This window comes from Pagrus pagrus (assembly GCF_965226575.1).
Source record: "Pagrus pagrus genome assembly, chromosome: 18".
NCBI lineage: Eukaryota > Metazoa > Chordata > Actinopteri > Spariformes > Sparidae > Pagrus > Pagrus pagrus.
Genome location: NC_140202.1, coordinates 27,963,425 through 27,980,654, shown reverse-complemented (window position 1 = coordinate 27,980,654; position 17,230 = coordinate 27,963,425). Strand labels below are relative to the sequence as shown.

At 45.0% G+C, this 17,230-nt stretch overlaps 1 protein-coding gene across 4 annotated transcripts in view; it reads right to left on the bottom strand.

Moving 5' to 3' along the window:
* The window catches only part of npas3 (neuronal PAS domain protein 3), a 255,037-nt gene that overhangs the window by 108,331 nt on the left and 129,476 nt on the right, over positions 1-17,230 (bottom strand). For all 4 annotated transcript variants that reach the window (XM_084380744.1, XM_084380745.1, XM_084380747.1 and 1 more), the window contains one exon: positions 4,062-4,144. In XM_084380744.1, the coding sequence (XP_084236870.1) occupies positions 4,062-4,144 (83 nt within the window). The remainder of the gene's footprint in view (positions 1-4,061; positions 4,145-17,230) is intronic.

The window sequence follows — 17,230 nt, the reverse complement described above, 5'->3', positions numbered from 1 at the left end:
AGATGACACACGAAGCATTTAATGCAGAAAGTGTGTTTATCCTGAGTGATGCGTGACTTAGAGAGAAGTTGACTTCATGTTCGGTGTGAAAAATAATATTGTGATGTTCCACTGAACTCTGTGAACAAGGACAGGCTGGATATCAACGAACATGAAATATTGTCCTGATCAAGCTTTGACTGCTTCTGTCTTCATCTGCTCATCTCTAATGACATTGATTTGTTATTTTGTGGACGTGTGAGCACTCAGAAAACAGAAAACACCGACACAAAGATCAAGAAAATCAGCATCAAGGTAAAATAAAAAGGTGTTTAGATGGACCAGAGAGAAAAGCTCTCTGAATCTGTGGTCTGGAGACGAGTTTCACCCCTCGTTCTTTTGTATATCCGCCTTATTTCTACCGATTAAAAGGAACATTTCATCCAAAACTCAAAACTCAAAAAGTCAGGTGAAGTCTCGTAGTCCATGAAACATTTCTGGAGCTTCGCAGTAAAACAGCATGAAGAGGAGGAGGTGATGACTGGATTTTAATTTAGTTTGTGTGGACTTTTCCTTTAATGATCACTTTTCTTTTACAGGACAGCTGATACAAACCAAACTGCAGTGGCTGTTTCACACTGGTGAACCAGCAGGATGCTCTTATTGTGAAAAGCAGATCAGTTTTAAATACTGCAGGAAGGAAAAGTGAAAATCGCTCCAGACGTTGGAAACAAATCATCGACCTCCTGCACACGTTGATACTTCTGAACACAAAAGGTAGCGAGTAGTCTCTTCCTGTAGGAACGCTTTCAAAGTAAAATGCTGAAGTGAAACACACTCTCTCTCTCTCACACACACACACACACACACACACACACACCCCTTCATCTGACTTCCAGGTGAGACGAGGCCCACGTTGTTCATGTCACTTCCAATCTCACAGCTGCTTCAATCTGGCCCGGGGATCTGCCTCATACGGTTGTCATAGCGACTCTCCAGGGATTATAACAAGGTATTATGGGATGTCTAGTGTCTCTGCAGGATGAGAACACGACGTTAACACTCACACACACACACACTCGCAGACACACACGGCGTGCGATGCTCAGCGCAGCGTGAGCGGATGCGCGGCGGCTCGTCGCAGCCTCGTGTTAACACTCACACATGACAACATGATGTGCAGAGCGGCGGAAGAGGAGAGTCGGTTGTCACGGCGACACGCTCGCTCTCTGCCGTCTGCAGGATTAAAGCGGGACAGATAAAGAACAAACGCAGCAACGAGGACTGAGAGACGAGGCTTCCTCCTCCGGAGGTTTGTCTGGTGATACTCTGAGAACCAGCTGATTCACGGCGGTCACAGCGCCCTCTAGCTGCCAGCGGGACCGTCACAGCTGTTCACGCTGCACGGGAGCAGCGAAGATGAGATGTTAGACCTGTTTCTACCCGACTCATCTCCTGATGCTGCAAGACGAGAGGCCACAGCAGCGAGCGTGAATCTGACATCAGCAGGAAAATGACTTCCTGAAGAAGCTGATTGATCGTTGAGACTGTGAGAAAGACAAAGCTGGTTTCTCAACAATGCTGCCTGATAACGACAGCTGTTTTTGTTGGCGAGAGAAGATAATCAGAGAAGTAGTGGTGGAAAGTATGGACACAGTAGAGGTGTGAATCTGTGAGTCGATTCTGATTCTGATTCTTGGGCGTCAGATTGGATTTTGAGTCGATTCTCGATTCAAAATGATCGATTGAATTAATAAAAAAGGGGAAACTTCTTTTATTCTTCTGTAAACCATTAACTAACCGACACAACTGGATATTAAGATAAACCATCTGCAGCCCTTTTATTTTGAAAAGTTAACAGCATTAACTTTTAATTAATTCATTCATTTTAAAGCTCTTCATTATTTTCTTCACCACAGTGTGTTTGTTAGCTTGTTAGCTTGTTCTCAGCTGGTCTCATTGTTACCGCTGACTGCACGTCATTTAACGCCGTCCACAGGAAGCTTTCTGTGCGACTGCCACTGAGAATGAAGATCAGGTGACGTAGTATAAAGTCGGGCGGAGGTCCGGGTGGATGGATCAACAAAAGGACTTTCACTTAAAAGCAGGGATGCACGATGAGGATTTTATTTCCACGATACGATTATTACCTGACTCTCATGACCGATACTGATACAATAACAGACCAGAGATCGTTTACTTGATATTCCAGCTGAGTTGTGTTGTTGATGTGTGGCTCTCGTCTACGTTGCGTGGCTCTACACAGCTGCAGCAGGTCGACGTTACGAGCGCGACATCAGAGTGTTTGTTGTTCTTCTTTAGCTTTAAAGGTGCATACCGCCACCTGCTGTGTGGAGATGCTGCACAGCTTAGCTTTGTATTATCGGCTTTAATTTCTTTAATTCATCTGTCCGATTAAATATTGTGCATCCTTACGTACTTATTTTAACTCAACCAAAGTCAAACCATCGTGGTTTCACAAAGTTAACCCCTTGTTTACAACAGAGGTGACATCACTATTGTCTCCATGACCTTGTCGGGTGTGGACGCCGATAAATAACACAACCCCATCATTTAATACGACCGATCTACTCAGCTTTTCTTACAGGAAACATTAATCTGCTTTCTCTGTTACAGACGGTCAGTGTGTGTGTGTGTGTGTGTGTGTGTGTGTGTGTGTGTGTGTGTGTGTGTGTGTCGCTCTGTAATGAATTCTTCATATCTGTGAGCAACTTTTTCCCGTCAGGATCCTTGAATACGATAAAGGGATGAAAAAAAAAAAAAAAAGAAAGTACAAGAAGATTAGAAAAGTGTGGATTTTTTTACACAGCGAAGGCTCAGTGGTGTCAGCAAGATTATAATAATAATCAGGTGTAACTGACACACACACACACACACACACACACACACACTTCCAGGTTTAATAACACACAAATGTTGAAAAGACTTCTACAAAATCATCTCAGAAACGGATGCACACTTACAAATAGTGCGTATGGTGTTGCACACACACACACACACACACACACACACACACACGCATGCATGCACACACACACACACACACACACACACACACACACACAGATTAGCAGCCTCTATCAGCTGTGGTATCGCGTCAGCCTGGTTGTGATGTTAAAAGCTCAGCCTTTGGGCTGTATGTTAAACAGATAAGGAGTGGAGCATGTTAGGGATTAAAACTACAAGACACACACACACACACACACACACACACACACACACACACACACACACACACCCGAGGGAGCGAGCGGCGATAACCCAGTCATTATCATACTTTCATAATTCCATTTAATAATTCAGCTTAGCGGCGGCAGCAGCTGGATGTTGAGGAATAATTGAAGTCGGCGGTGGTGAAAAAAATCTGCGGCTGAATTATGAGGAATCACTGCGCTAATAACGTAAAGGTACATTATGAGCAATGACTCGCGCTCCGGAGAAGCTCAGAGGCAAAATCAGAGGAAATAATTCAGATAACAAAATGATGTGATCCTGGTTCTGAGCAGAAAGTGACAGGATCTGGACCTCAGACTGGAATCTACTCTGCTGATCCAAGAACCAGGAACATCAGGAAGTCCAGAGTCAAGAAGAATTAATAACGGTTCACTACATCTTCACCACATCAGTCTGTCCTGACGGTGGCGCTGGAGACAAGGCCGTGTTATTGCCCCAATCACAATGGTTTGTCATGTACGGTGGCTTCTTAAGGACATCTCAGACTCTCTACAACACAAACTCCACCAGCCCGTCCAACCAAGCCTCCAGGAAGAGCGCCAGGCTTTCAAGCTTTTCCCACATGGTGGTCAGACTGTGTACAAACAATGTCCCATGATGCACTGGGGCCACAAAGTAGTGTGTGTGTGTGTGTGTGTGTGTGTGTGTACTGTACATTGATTGCACATTACGCTGAATGATGCAACAGTGCAAAGACAACGAGAAACCGCTCATCAGACACAAAACATACAGAAAATGTGAATATATCAAGTGTGTGTGTGTGTGTGTGTGCGTGTGTGTGTGTGTGTGTGCGTGTGCGTGTGTGTGTGTGTGTGTCGGGTTCCTACCTGTAAAATGTGGCTGCCCAGGTGAGGCTCGAAGATCTCCGAGGCGACGGCGGTGGGATTCCTCCTTCGCTGGGCACCGATAGCTAAACACACACACAAACACACACGCACACGTGCACGCACACACACACACAGACACACACACGCATACACAAACACACATACACACACACAAGGAGAGAAAAAGCACAGGACAGGACAGAAGAAGACTGGTGAGACTCAGACACATTGATACGAGCAAAGCTCTCTCTCTCTCACACACACACACGCACACGCACACACAAATAAGTATTCATACCAACACACACACACACACACACACACACACACACACACACACACTCACGTTTATACAGCCTAGCGTGACGAACACACATGGCACAGGACAAGAGGAACCAGTGTGATCAACTCTGCAGAACAATCTGGAACAGTGCGACAAGTTAGCATCGTTAGCCCTTCTCACTGAAACCAAAGGGAATGGTTAGCTTCATGCTAGCAGTAAGGTCTGAGCTGGCTGTTTCCTTTGGGTTACACAAGCAGCTAATAATGCTAACAGGTTTTAACTGAGTGAAGTCAACCAGCAGGACGTCAGCTCCACAGAAAGTTCATTTATTTTAATCAAGAAAAAAAACAGAAATAAAACATTTTTATGCAAACAAACATCAGAACATTCACATGCAGCGTTTATTCTCCTCTCCTTTTTATCCTCATCTCTGCAGAGAGACAGACAGAAACACAGACAGACAGACAGAAATGGTTACAGCTTTCTAAAATTTCTCCCTGAGGGCAAAACTGTGTCTAAAGAGAAAAACAGAAAGTACAACAGCCAGAGAGAGAGAGAGAGAGAGACACTGCCTCAGGTTACACCGTCTCTCTCTCTTTCCCAAAAGAAGACAAAGCCAGAGAGAGAGACAGGAAGAGCTTCTGAATTAAAAACATAAAATCTCCTTTATCACCAGATTTCAATCAGATTCTGTACATCAGCCGAAAAATACGTCAGAGGAAGAAGCAAACACACCAAAGCTCCAACATGTAGTTCAACGCTACACGTCTATAAACGCTTTCACGTTGTTACTCAGTCCACTCTTTAGTCCTCGAGTCAGCACAGCACGACTCTGCCTCCTCTGAACTCGGGCTGGGTAACTTCATCTTCAAACAAGGCGTGTCTTTTATTTAACGACTACATGATCATCTCTGCAAGACGACGAACACGAAGCAGTTTAAGTTTGTCACCGCCGCTCCGCTCCGCTGACGTTACATCGCAACGTCTCGTCACCATGAAACTGGAGCAACATGCTGGAAATCGATCATCAGATCTGAATCGAACAACCAAAGCTCAGCTGTATACATACGTATATCTATGTATGTACAGCAAAGCATCCCACGAGGAGTCGGGGATGGAGGCTGTGTTGCTCAACTGTTTTCAAAAGTGTGAATGTTAAATATCATCTAATATCTGCACCTCAAACATTATTTTCTCTACAACATCTCTGCATCGTAACGATGACATTGTGAAGGTTCGGGGGAAAGGAGAGTCTCTGCACTCGCATGTCGGATTTGGATTTGAAAAACAGCCTGAACACAGTTTGTATCGAGCATCACGTCCTGAGCAGCGTCCAGACGGGTCTCCAGGAACCGAACATGAAGCACATTTCATTAAAGATCCCGCCGTGTTTAAAGTTTCTGTCCTTGGCTGTTTCTTCTTTTGTTTCCTCGTGTTGTTCGGTTTTATTCGTCTACGTGTCACTTGTTGCTTCATGCATTTTAATGTAAAGAACATCGAGTTTATTTAGAAGAAAATGTGCCATTAAATAAGATTAACTTGCCTCCAGGCGAAAGAAAACAGAGAAACAGAACGCAGCGACTTACAGAAAATAAAAACAGGACGGGAGTGAGTGGGCCGGGCAGTGAGACGGGCTCAGAGGGTGAGACGGGCTCAGACGGTGAGACGGGCTCAGAGGGTGAGACGGGCTCAGAGGGTGAGACGGGCACACAGAGGGTGAGACGGGCTCAGACGGTGAGACGGGCTCAGAGGGTGAGACGGGCACACAGAGGGTGAGACGGGCTCAGACGGTGAGACGGGCTCAGACGGTGAGACGGGCTCAGAGGGTGAGACGGGCTCAGAGGATGAGACGGGCTCAGAGGGTGAGACGGGCACACAGAGGGTGAGACGGGCACACAGAGGGTGAGACGGGCTCAGAGGATGAGACGGGCTCAGAGGGTGAGACGGGCTCAGAGGGTGAGACGGGCTCAGAGGGGCATTAAACTCACTAAAAGAGAGATTTTTCTGCCCTGAGGTAATTTTCTCCTCTCTACACAACCTCCGTCCTCGTCTCCCTGCAGACCTCATTACACTGAATTTAAACACACACACACACACACACACACACACACACACACACACACACACACACACACACACACACACACACACACACACACACACACACACACACACACACACACACACACACACACACACACACGCCTCCTGTCGGGTTTTTGGGGGGGTAATGTAGCTGAATTAGGCTCAATTAATGATGTAATGAAATGCCCTTGTGAACGAGAGACTTTAAAACTGAGTGAGGAGAGACGAGAGAAAGGAGGACGAGGACGACGAGGAGATCAGAACCATCTCACAGAGACATCAGATGATCTGTAGAAAAATACAAGTGTTTTAAAGTCCGATCAGCTCGACTGAGGCGTGTGAGGTCAAACTCTGAGGAGTGGACATGGTGGAGGAGGAGGAGGAGGAGGTGGAGGAGGTGGAGAGGAGGATGAAGATTAGGAGGAGAAAACTGAGGAACAGAGCAAGGAGGTGAGAGGAGATGTTGATGAGAGGGAGGGTGAAAAGTATGGAGGAGCAGACGGAGAGGAACAGGTGAAGGGGGAGGAGTTACAGGAAAGGAGGGTGAGGAGGTGATGGTGTAGGTGAGGAGGAGGAGAAGTGGGGAGGAAGGAGGAGGTGAAAGAGGACTGAAGGGAAGGAGGGAGGACTGAAGGAGGGAGGAAAGAGGGAAGGGAAGGAGGGAGGACAGGTATGATACACACAAGCAGAGAGGAAAGGAGGAGGATGATGAAGAGGAGGTGGCAGAAGGTGATGTGGAGACGAAGAAGGAGGAAGGTGAGAGGAGGATGAAAAATAAAAGTGTAACAGTGAGAATGAAGAAGAAGGTGAAGCGTCTCTCTGATGAGCGTCGCTCGACAGAAACGTTCTTCAACAGAAGTGTTGCTGAGCACGTTTCTTTCACGTCGCTCTCCTGAGAGATTTGTTGTGTTACAGAAACCATCGCAGCTCCTCGAGCGATGTGATTGGGTTAGAGGAGGCTGTCAGGAGGAAACAGACGAAGAGCCGCGGTGACGTCACCAGAAGCTTTTCTCAAAGGTTGAGAGACTTTTAACACGAAGCTCTCGAGAGGAAAGACACGAGAACTACACGAGGAAGAGGAGGAAGATCAACACGTGACGGTCAGAGAATAACAATGCTCTGGTAAACAACCTGTGTGTGTGTGTGTGTGTGTGTGTGTGTGTGTGTGTGTGTGTGTGAGAACAAGAAATAAATGTGTGTGTGTGTGTGTTTGTTTGTGTTGTGTGTCAGCCCCTCCAGCGATGCTCTGAGCGTTTAGCCATAAGTGTGTGCGTGTGTGTGTGTGTGTGTATTAATGCTGTTGTTGTTTGTCTGCAGTGAGACCTCTGAACCTGCAACACACACACACACACACACACACACACACACACACACACATACACTTCTTGTTCTGATGATAATAAAAAAGTTTTTTCTTTTAAAAATTCATGTTAAAATAATTAAAAAGCAAAACAATGGAGGTGGAAAACACAACTTGTTGAAGAGATGTGTGTGTCTGTGTGTGTGTGTGTGTGTGCACGTGTGTGTGTGTGTGTGTGTCTGACCATCGTATTGGAAAGGCAATTTAACTTTGGTCTCTCAAAGTCAAACATTACTGCTGCTGTTAATTTATTTTCTGTTTAATATGAAATTGGCAACAAACTAGCGTGTGTGTGTCTGTGTGTGTGTGTGTGTGTGTGTGTGTGTGATGGTGGAGGTGTGTATTAAAGATGAAAAGAATGTGTGTGTACATGTGTGTGTGTGTCTGTGTGTGTGTGTGTGAGAGAGAGAACAGGGGGATCAGTTCTGTTACACAAATTGCCAATTCAATTAGCTGTAGGTGTGAACACATGAGGGAGGGGGGGGAGGGGGGGGGGAGAGAGGGAGAGGGGGAGGGAGGGAGGGGGGGAGAGCAGCCATTTTGGCAGCACGTCAGAGTTAATTTATCAGGACCTAACAAAGGACTTGAGGGATGAAGAGAGAGAAGGAAGGAGGGAGACGCACACACACACACACACACACACACACACACACACACACACACACACACACACACACACACACACACACACACACACACACACACACACACACACACACACACACACACACACACAGCCTGGCGGGCTGTTTAAAAAGTCATCAGCTGAGCAGACGTTTGCTTTAATTAGGACTTTTTAGCGTCGTCTCTTCACCACTTTAACTTTTCATCGCTTCACTTAATAATCCACGTTTCTTCTTCTTCATCATCAATGTTTCATCATGTGACTCGTCCTCTGTAACGAGCTCTCACATCAGCTGATCCTGAGTCAGTGAATGAGTGAAAGGTTCGTTATCACACATCATCAAGTTAAGATACTTAACCCACCAGAACCGGAGCTGGTGATTGTTGTTTTAATGAGTTTGAACGAAGCTTGTTTTAAGATTGTTAAATTGGCCTTTTTGTGAATGGAGTCTGGTGGACTTGAAACACTTGTTGTGGATGCTACTTACACCAAAACATGGAAAGATACGGCCAAGGTTTAAAATACCAGAATTTCCTTTAAAGTGTCAGACATTTCTGAGGTTTCATGATATAAACATCAGCTATCAACATCAGTCCTCTCCTCTGTCAGTGGTGATATTTGTAGTCAAACACGTTTTTCCTTTATTTTCTTAATCTCATTAACATCTTCACACACGTGTGACTGCATCTCCACGCTGCCTGTTTAATAAAAGTCAAAGTTTACAGCTCGTCACATAACTGAGAGCCACCGAGCCTAAAGGAGACTCTCTTCCCTCCTCAAATGAGATGTTTGGGCCGATTAACTCCGGCAGCGCCGCTCCACTAAACCTGCATCATTTCACTGTTTAAACTCCTGCAGTGAGACTTTAACTGTTCGGCAGCGACATGTTTTACAGCCCAACAGTCTGAGGACGAGAGGCGGCGGTTCACATGTTAAACGTTGTAGAAAAGAGTGGATGTCTTCAGGATTATATCAGCAGCAGGTCCTGCATCATGATCTCTATTCAACTTAACCTCCATTGTTCTTGTTGTGTTTGCTTTATCTTCCGTAAACTTATTAAATTAACCCACTTTATTGTTATTACACTGCAAACTGTGTCCGAAGGGGAGGAAATTTTAAACGTACTTTAAAGATGGAGATGTCAACAGTGTCTGATGTTGGACCCAAATCATTCACAATGCAGTGAAGGAAGAGAAACTGGACTCAACGTCACGATCAGAACGTGTTCTGCAGAACATCAGATCTCCAGACGAACAAACTCTGTGACATCAGCAAAGGAGCTACGATTCGCTCTGTGACTTCCTGCTTGTGTTGAATAATTCAGCGGTTATCGTCCAAAGATCAGACTTAACTGGAAATCAGAGCAGGTGTGTGTGTGTGTGTGTGTGTGTGTGTGTGGGGACAAAACAACACAAAGACGTCAGGATGTTTGAGACGAGGTCGTGAGGTGGACGAGGTCACAGTCAGCTGACAAACTTCTGTCAGCGAGGTGTTTGTTTCTACAATCAGTCGTGAAATATTCAAACGTTCAGTAACGAGCGTCTACGTGCACGAAAACAAACAACTGAAACTCACAATTTCACACATGCGGTGGATATTTTACATGTGAACTAAAGTTTGAATGTGTGGAAACAAAACACGTCTCAAGAAATTTATGTGAAATTTGCTTTTTCACATGTGTGAAAATAAAACCACTTCACATGTGAACTGAGCATTTTCACAACTTACTGGCTTTTTTCTTGAATTGAGTGCATTTATACACTGTGGCTGTTTGTTTCGTGCACGTAGAAGCTCGTTAGTGAACTTCTGAATATTTCACGACTGATTTTAGAAAATGTGAAAGATAATAAACAATAATAATAATATTTATATATTTTAATTAATTAAACAACTTCCATCACCTGGACGAGACCGAGGGAAACAAAAGGGCCGTAGTGAACCTCGACTTTTTAATTTAACCACAGATGCCGGATGTGTTTAAGGCTCATTAATGGGTCTTTTTCTGCACATTTTCTCAGTGAGAACAGTTTTACCTCTTGTTGTAAAAAGTTGTATGAACTCTGTTTGGTCGGAGATGCATTCATGTATTTTCTCAGAGACTCACAACTTGATGTAGCCGTGCATTTGTTTTGAAAGTGACATTTTGATGCTTTATTTCCTTTCTGATTATCGTACATTTATTTTGACAGGTGCACTTAGAGGACATGTGAACTTAATCTTTGCTCTTTTTCTTCTCAATCTTTAAATGTTGTCTGTGTGACTCTGCCACTGACGGTTCTGATCCGTATTCATTAATCTGGATCAATAGAAATGTCAGAAAACGAGCCTGAGGTGACGAGTTCACATGTGGATGTTGGACTCTTGATTCTTATTGGTCGTCTCCTGACTGAGCGACCTGATTAAGACTTCCTGCATCATCTCAATCAATCAATCGTCACACACACACACACACACACACACACACACACACACACACACACACACACACACACACACACACACACACACACACACACACACACACACACACACACACACACACACACACAGTTATGTCTTCATTCTCTCTCTGCTGTTTTCCTGCTGAAGTTCATTGCTTTGCTCTCTCTCTCTTCATGACATCCCTCTGCTGTCACTAACACACACACAGCTTCCTGTGTGTGTGTGTGTGTGTGTGTGTGTGTGTGTGTGTGTGTGTGTGTGTGTGTGTAATCATCTCTGCTGTCTCTCCACTTGGCTGAGTGCCAGCTGGTGTGTGTTGGAGTCAAGGACAGAGAGAGGACAGAGAGAGAGAGAGAGAGAGAGAGGTTCAGCAACAGAGTGACAACATGGACGAGAGAAAAATGGGGGACAGAGGGGGGAGGACAGAGAGACGGATGGGAGGATGGACCTGAAGGTAGGACAGACGAGGAAACACAATGATGGAGAGACAGAGGGGGGGGGGATCTCTGCAGAACAGACATTCGACAGGAAGTTGTTGTAACGACAAAACAATCGTCATCAGAAAGTTAAAACTCTTTGTGTTTTGGCTCGTGCTGCCGTCTTTCAGGGAAAAAGACAATAACACAACATTTCTGAGTCAGTGAATTATACGTACTGTCCCTTTTTAAAGTATTAACTGACTTGATCCGAGTGTTGGAGCTCTTCGTTACGACGGGTCGACCCATGTGGCTTTTTCAGGGTCGATACCGAACATTAGAAATCAAGCGGCCTGGAACGATGTTCATTTAGTGATGGAAGTACTGCTCAAGTACAGTTTTCAGGTACTTGAGTATTTTTATTTTCCACTCCACCACATTTATTTTGATACTTGAAGTTACAAGTTACTTTGCAGATTCAGTTTATTCAGTGTTTTGTGGTGCATTCAGGAACAGCTGGGACAAATCCTCCTGACTCTACCTTTAACTTTAATGAATTATATTAATATGACGTGAGCTTCAGTTAGCTTTGACCACAGATGTCCTTCAGAGGGAGACTTTTTACTCTGATACTCTGAGTACATGTCAGAGCCTGTACTCGATTACTTTTACTGGAGTAAACAAGTCTTATTTTCACAGAGACGTCGGCACTTTCCAGACGCGTTCCTGCCGACAGAACCAGGTGTTTTCAGCCAAAACAGGATGTTTTTCTAACAATAACCGAGTAAAGTTGCAACGTATCGGCAGTTTGCAGAGACGTCCTGAACATTTCCAACAGTTGTTGTCATAATGGTGTTGGAAGGCAGCACGAGTTGTGTGTTTGTGGTCGGTTACAACACAGTGAGTGTGTGTGTGTCAATCTAAAACCTCGCTGGATTGGTTGCGTCTGAATTTGTCAGAGTACATGATCGGCACACACACACAGACACACACACACACACACACACACACACACACACACACAGAGCGAGGGTTCAGTGAGGCAGGAAGGTATTGGCACTGAGGGAATACAAGGAGCAGACAGTAATTAGGAACCAGCCTACTGTACCATACACACACACACACACAAGCCAGATATGTTCTTGGGCGCACACACACACACACACACACACACACACACACACACACACACACACACACACACAGTGTAATTAGGTAGGGGCCCTGACGCCCCAGTGGTGAACTGAACAAGCCCCTGAATACCCGCACTGGGAATGGCTGAACACCATAATACGTGGGAAAAGGGCGTGAACACACACACACACACACACACACACACACACACGTACGTTAATTAAGTGGCAGCCTACTGTGCGTGAAGGGAACAAGGCGGTGGACGGCCGCAGAGGGAGTGTACGTGGACCAGCAGCAGTCAGGATTAACACGAGTCGACCTGCCGGCGCTGAACGACGCCGAGCTCGCTCGTCTTTCCTCTCGTCGTGTCCCGTTTCTTATAAGACCGACCTCGCAGGATCAGACGTGGTCGTCTCAGACGACACACGAGCAAAGTGTTCCTCTTCCATTGTTATAAGGAAATTAAATCCATCGTCTTTATGAATTTTACTGGGTTTGCAGACGGTAAAAACTCGCCCGTGACCCTCAGTTTTCTGGAGACGGCGGTCTGTCAGAGTGTTCAGCCGTCTCGTCGCGGTCACTCTGGAGGTAAAGCAGATGAAGTGAGCAGACAGACTGCTGCTCTCCTCGGTGTTAATCTGCTGTTAATTTGTCTGGGCTGTAACATGAGACGGAGTGAGCTGCAGGAGTTTAGTGTGAAGCTGTTAGTCATTAATTTAACAGACACAGAGGTGAACGAGGCCACGTGTCTCCATTATTCTCTGTCACACTGTCACCACACATAATAACTGCACTGCAGGGCTCGTCTCTGCGCCTGTGTGTGTGTGTGTGTGTGTGTGTGTGTGTTAATATATTTATACATAATCACTTCTTTACTTTGGATCTCGGCAACAGAAACTTTGTTGTTGTGTTACTTTTTGCAGCGTCATCCTGTCGCCACAACTGCAAAATTATGTTTTTTTAAATCTTTTCCAGAACAAATGAAAAGTTAAATATCAGATCAGTCCTGCCGACGTCACGATGACGTAGCGTCTCCGGTCTTTCCGGAGGTGGAGGGTTTCACGTTCGTCCTGAACGTTGGAGAGGTTTAATCTCTGGGGAGCAGGAACGATGGTGACGCGAGAAGAAAATCCACGGGCGACAAATCGATCAATAATTTCCTTATAATCTCGCCAGAGGTTGTTGAAAAGCTCGCTGGCTGGCTTTAATAGCTGCTTTTACTTTAGCTTTGAACAGCAACATGTCACATTAAACTGAAAATCTTTGTTTTCTGGTCGTCAAAAACAACACAGATAATATAAAGACATCACGCTGGACTCTGAAGGACTGAGATTTAGCATATTTTACCATTTTCAGACATTTTAGAGACCAAACAGTCAATTAATCTGGAAAATAAGCAGCTGATTAATCGTTAGTTGCGTTGTATGGTTTCTATCTTAGCTTAGCATGTTAACATTTGCTAGTCACGTCCACATCCTTTGAGATTTTGAAATCACATCTTGAGAAAAGTTTTTCAGGACAAGACGATCATTTCCTGTCAGTTGAATTAAAACCTCTTTAAAAACACAAACAACGATGTGACTGTTCGTTAGTGACGTTAGTTTTGCAGGTTTGTAGCCATAAACCAAGTGGAGATTCAGACCTTGGTCGATGAAAGTGGGAAAAGGATCGACAAAGTTATTAAAATTCACTCTGAGGATGAACGTGTGAATCAAACTTCATGATAATCCGTCTGAAAGTTGCTGCTGGATCCTCCAGAGTCGGAGGGATTCATCCTCTGGGCAGCATGAATATCTGCAGAAAAATCAATCCTGGGAATATTTCTGTGAGTTTTGCTTCATAGCAGTGAACCAACTTCTCCCTTTTGCTTGTGCAGCTGAAACTCTCTGACAGACTGAAACAGACGTAAAGCTGCAGTTTAACCCTCTAATCCTGACGGACAGTCTCGCTCTGAAACATCGATGTCGGCAGGACCGGAACAAATTTCCCAGCGAGTCAGAAACATTCGGAGCGATCGCTCTGGCTCCTGATACAACACTCGATTGCAAATTTGTGTGTAATTCAGCTCAAGCAGCGGCACTTAGCTCGTGAGCCGCAGTCGTCTTTTCACCTCGTTTCACCTCTTATTACGGCCTGGTAACCGTAGAAACCGATCCCTAATCTGGGTCCGCGGAGGAAACTACCTGCGCAGTAAAAATTAATGAACTCTGACCAAACTGTCTGACGAGAGAGAGAGACGGGTGATGCAAGGAGACGGATTGATGAAGTAACAAAAGGGAAGATGAGAGACGGGAATTCTCATGGATGGAGAGAGAAAAGAAACATTTTCAGGACTTTTCTACAAGATATTTTCATCCTCAGACGGATAAAATACGAGTCTGCTGCTCGTCTCCATCCCTCTGGTTCAAACCCTCCCTCCTCTCATCCCTCCTTCCACCTCTCTGTCCCTCAGCCGATTCCCATTTAAGCGTAATTAAGTTGCAGAGATGAACATTACTTGTCGGATGGGAAACGGCTGAATGCTGCCGCTGATGGGAGGAGAGAGAAGAAGAAGAGGACGAGTGAAAGGATGAGCGTGAAGAAGAAAGAAACCAAAAAAGAGAAACGGAGAGACTGAGCCGGAGGAGGAGGAGGAGGAGGAGGTGGATGTTAATTAATTATAAGCCGTCAGGGTCCAAATCATCTTCTTTTAAATGTGGACTCGGAGCAGCAGAAAGTCACGGCGGCTCATATTAAACCTTCAGCTCTGATTTAGAGGAGGAGAGGTGTCCAGAGACACTGAGAGGGTTTCACCTGCTGTCACACAGCGAGGACTCCTCCGGACGCCGAGGTCAGGACACACGGGCCGGTCCTGTCAGCGACGCTGACGCAGCCCGTCCTCATCAGACGAACGATCACACAGGTTGACGATTAAAGCAGCTTATTATATATCATATACACTTTCCTTTGACACTGTGGTCACGATGCTTTGGACGTGATTTTGTCCGAGACTTGTTGCTGCACCAGTGCGATCCCTAAAACCACAACATATTGCTTTACCTGAGGTGGCATCAGGGTTCATTTATTTATTATATTATATTTAACATGTGAATAAATAAAGTTTATAACCAGCAACAGAAAACGTACTTTCATCCAAAACATTTCTGCTGATATAAGATGTGAGATGTGAGTTGCATCCATAAAAATTTCGCAGACTTCCCAAATTATTGTTCTGACCTGATGGGGTCAAGGCCAGAGTCATAGTTAGCCTAGCTTAGCATAATATACAGACAGGATACAGGGGGAAGCAGCTCGGTGCAAAGCTCATCTGTCTTTGTTTAATGTGGATCATCATCACAGCCGATCAGCTGATCTGATGTGAAAATCTGAATCCTGGAAATAAAAAGCGACGGACGATCTGTTAACTGGATTTACTGTTTCAGGTCGTCCGTGTCTTAAAACACCAGAGAGTCTGAGAGCAGAGCAGAGAGAGTTACTGCAGTCCTTATCAGTGTCCAGCCGCTATCTGCTGCTGTGATCCACACACACACACACACACACACACACACACACACACACACACACACACACACACACACACTTTATTAACTGCAGCACAATACAAGCCTGCAGGAGTCAGAGAGAGAGAAACAAATTCAACTACTTGAACGCTGCATCACAGCAGCAGAACATTTGCAAGTTTATTTATTTAAAAAATAAAAACGCTGATAAATAACATGTCGGCCGTACAGTACATACAAACAGGTATGAAGATACCTGGATCGCAAACTGGTTTAGCGGCCGGCTAACTTGAAGGGGGATTAAATAATTTAATCGTGCGGCTCTTCCAGACTTTCCAACTGTTACTGGACCGAATGGCTCAAACCACGACAGTGAAACGCGTCGTGTCTCGGGGGTTTTGATGCCGACGATAATTAATCCACCGTTTTACAGACACTTCTTCTCACAGTGGGTCTGTTGTTGTTTTCTGTTACAACTGTTTCCAGTGCATTCGTGACGCACAACGTGGCGTCATTGACGTACAACGTAATGCTTCAGATAACAATCACAGACGGGCTGCCTCACCCAGAAGTGGGAATGAGGTCAATACACAATTTTTTGCGGGTGTAGACCCACTAATTTTGGTGGAAAAGTGGCGTTAGTCGTAGTGAGTAGGAACATTTTAAATATCGGTGATAGCAGTAACAGTGTTAGTTACACTTCTCTTCTAACTCCTGCTGTATGTGCGTATCAACAAATCAAGTCCTGAGCTGAAGTCAGACGTTCGACTCTGCAGAGCATCGACAGCAGAAGTATGAAACATTTTCTTCGGAGCACTTTTCCAAACCACTCGTCGTTCATTTGATGAATTAAAAGGTATAAATAGTTTCTGGCAGGACGAGTTGTTGGCTGTCGGTGTTCGCTGAGTTCATTCAGTTCCAGGAAGTAAAAAAACTGAAGCTTAAAATAGTTCCAGACGTCTCAATGTCACAACTTTTATAGTGGAGAGGAGTCGATGCCAGAGGCTTTTACTGTCGGAGGAGGAGGAGGAGGAGGACGACAGGGAGGAGGAAGGAAGGAAGGAAAGGTGGGACAGAGAGAAGTGACAAGAGGAGAGAAAAAGAAGAAGGAAGTAAACAAGGACAGAAGGAAGGAAATGAAGACAAAGAAGAAAACAAATAGGATTAAAAAGAGGCAAAGGAGGGAAGAAATATGGAGATGAAGAGATGGAAGGAAACAAGGAAGTAAATAAAAGGAAAATAAAGGAGTAAGACAGGAAGGAAGAACAAAAGTAAAATACATAAAAGTCAGGAAAGGATTGAAATGATACGAGGAAGAGATGAA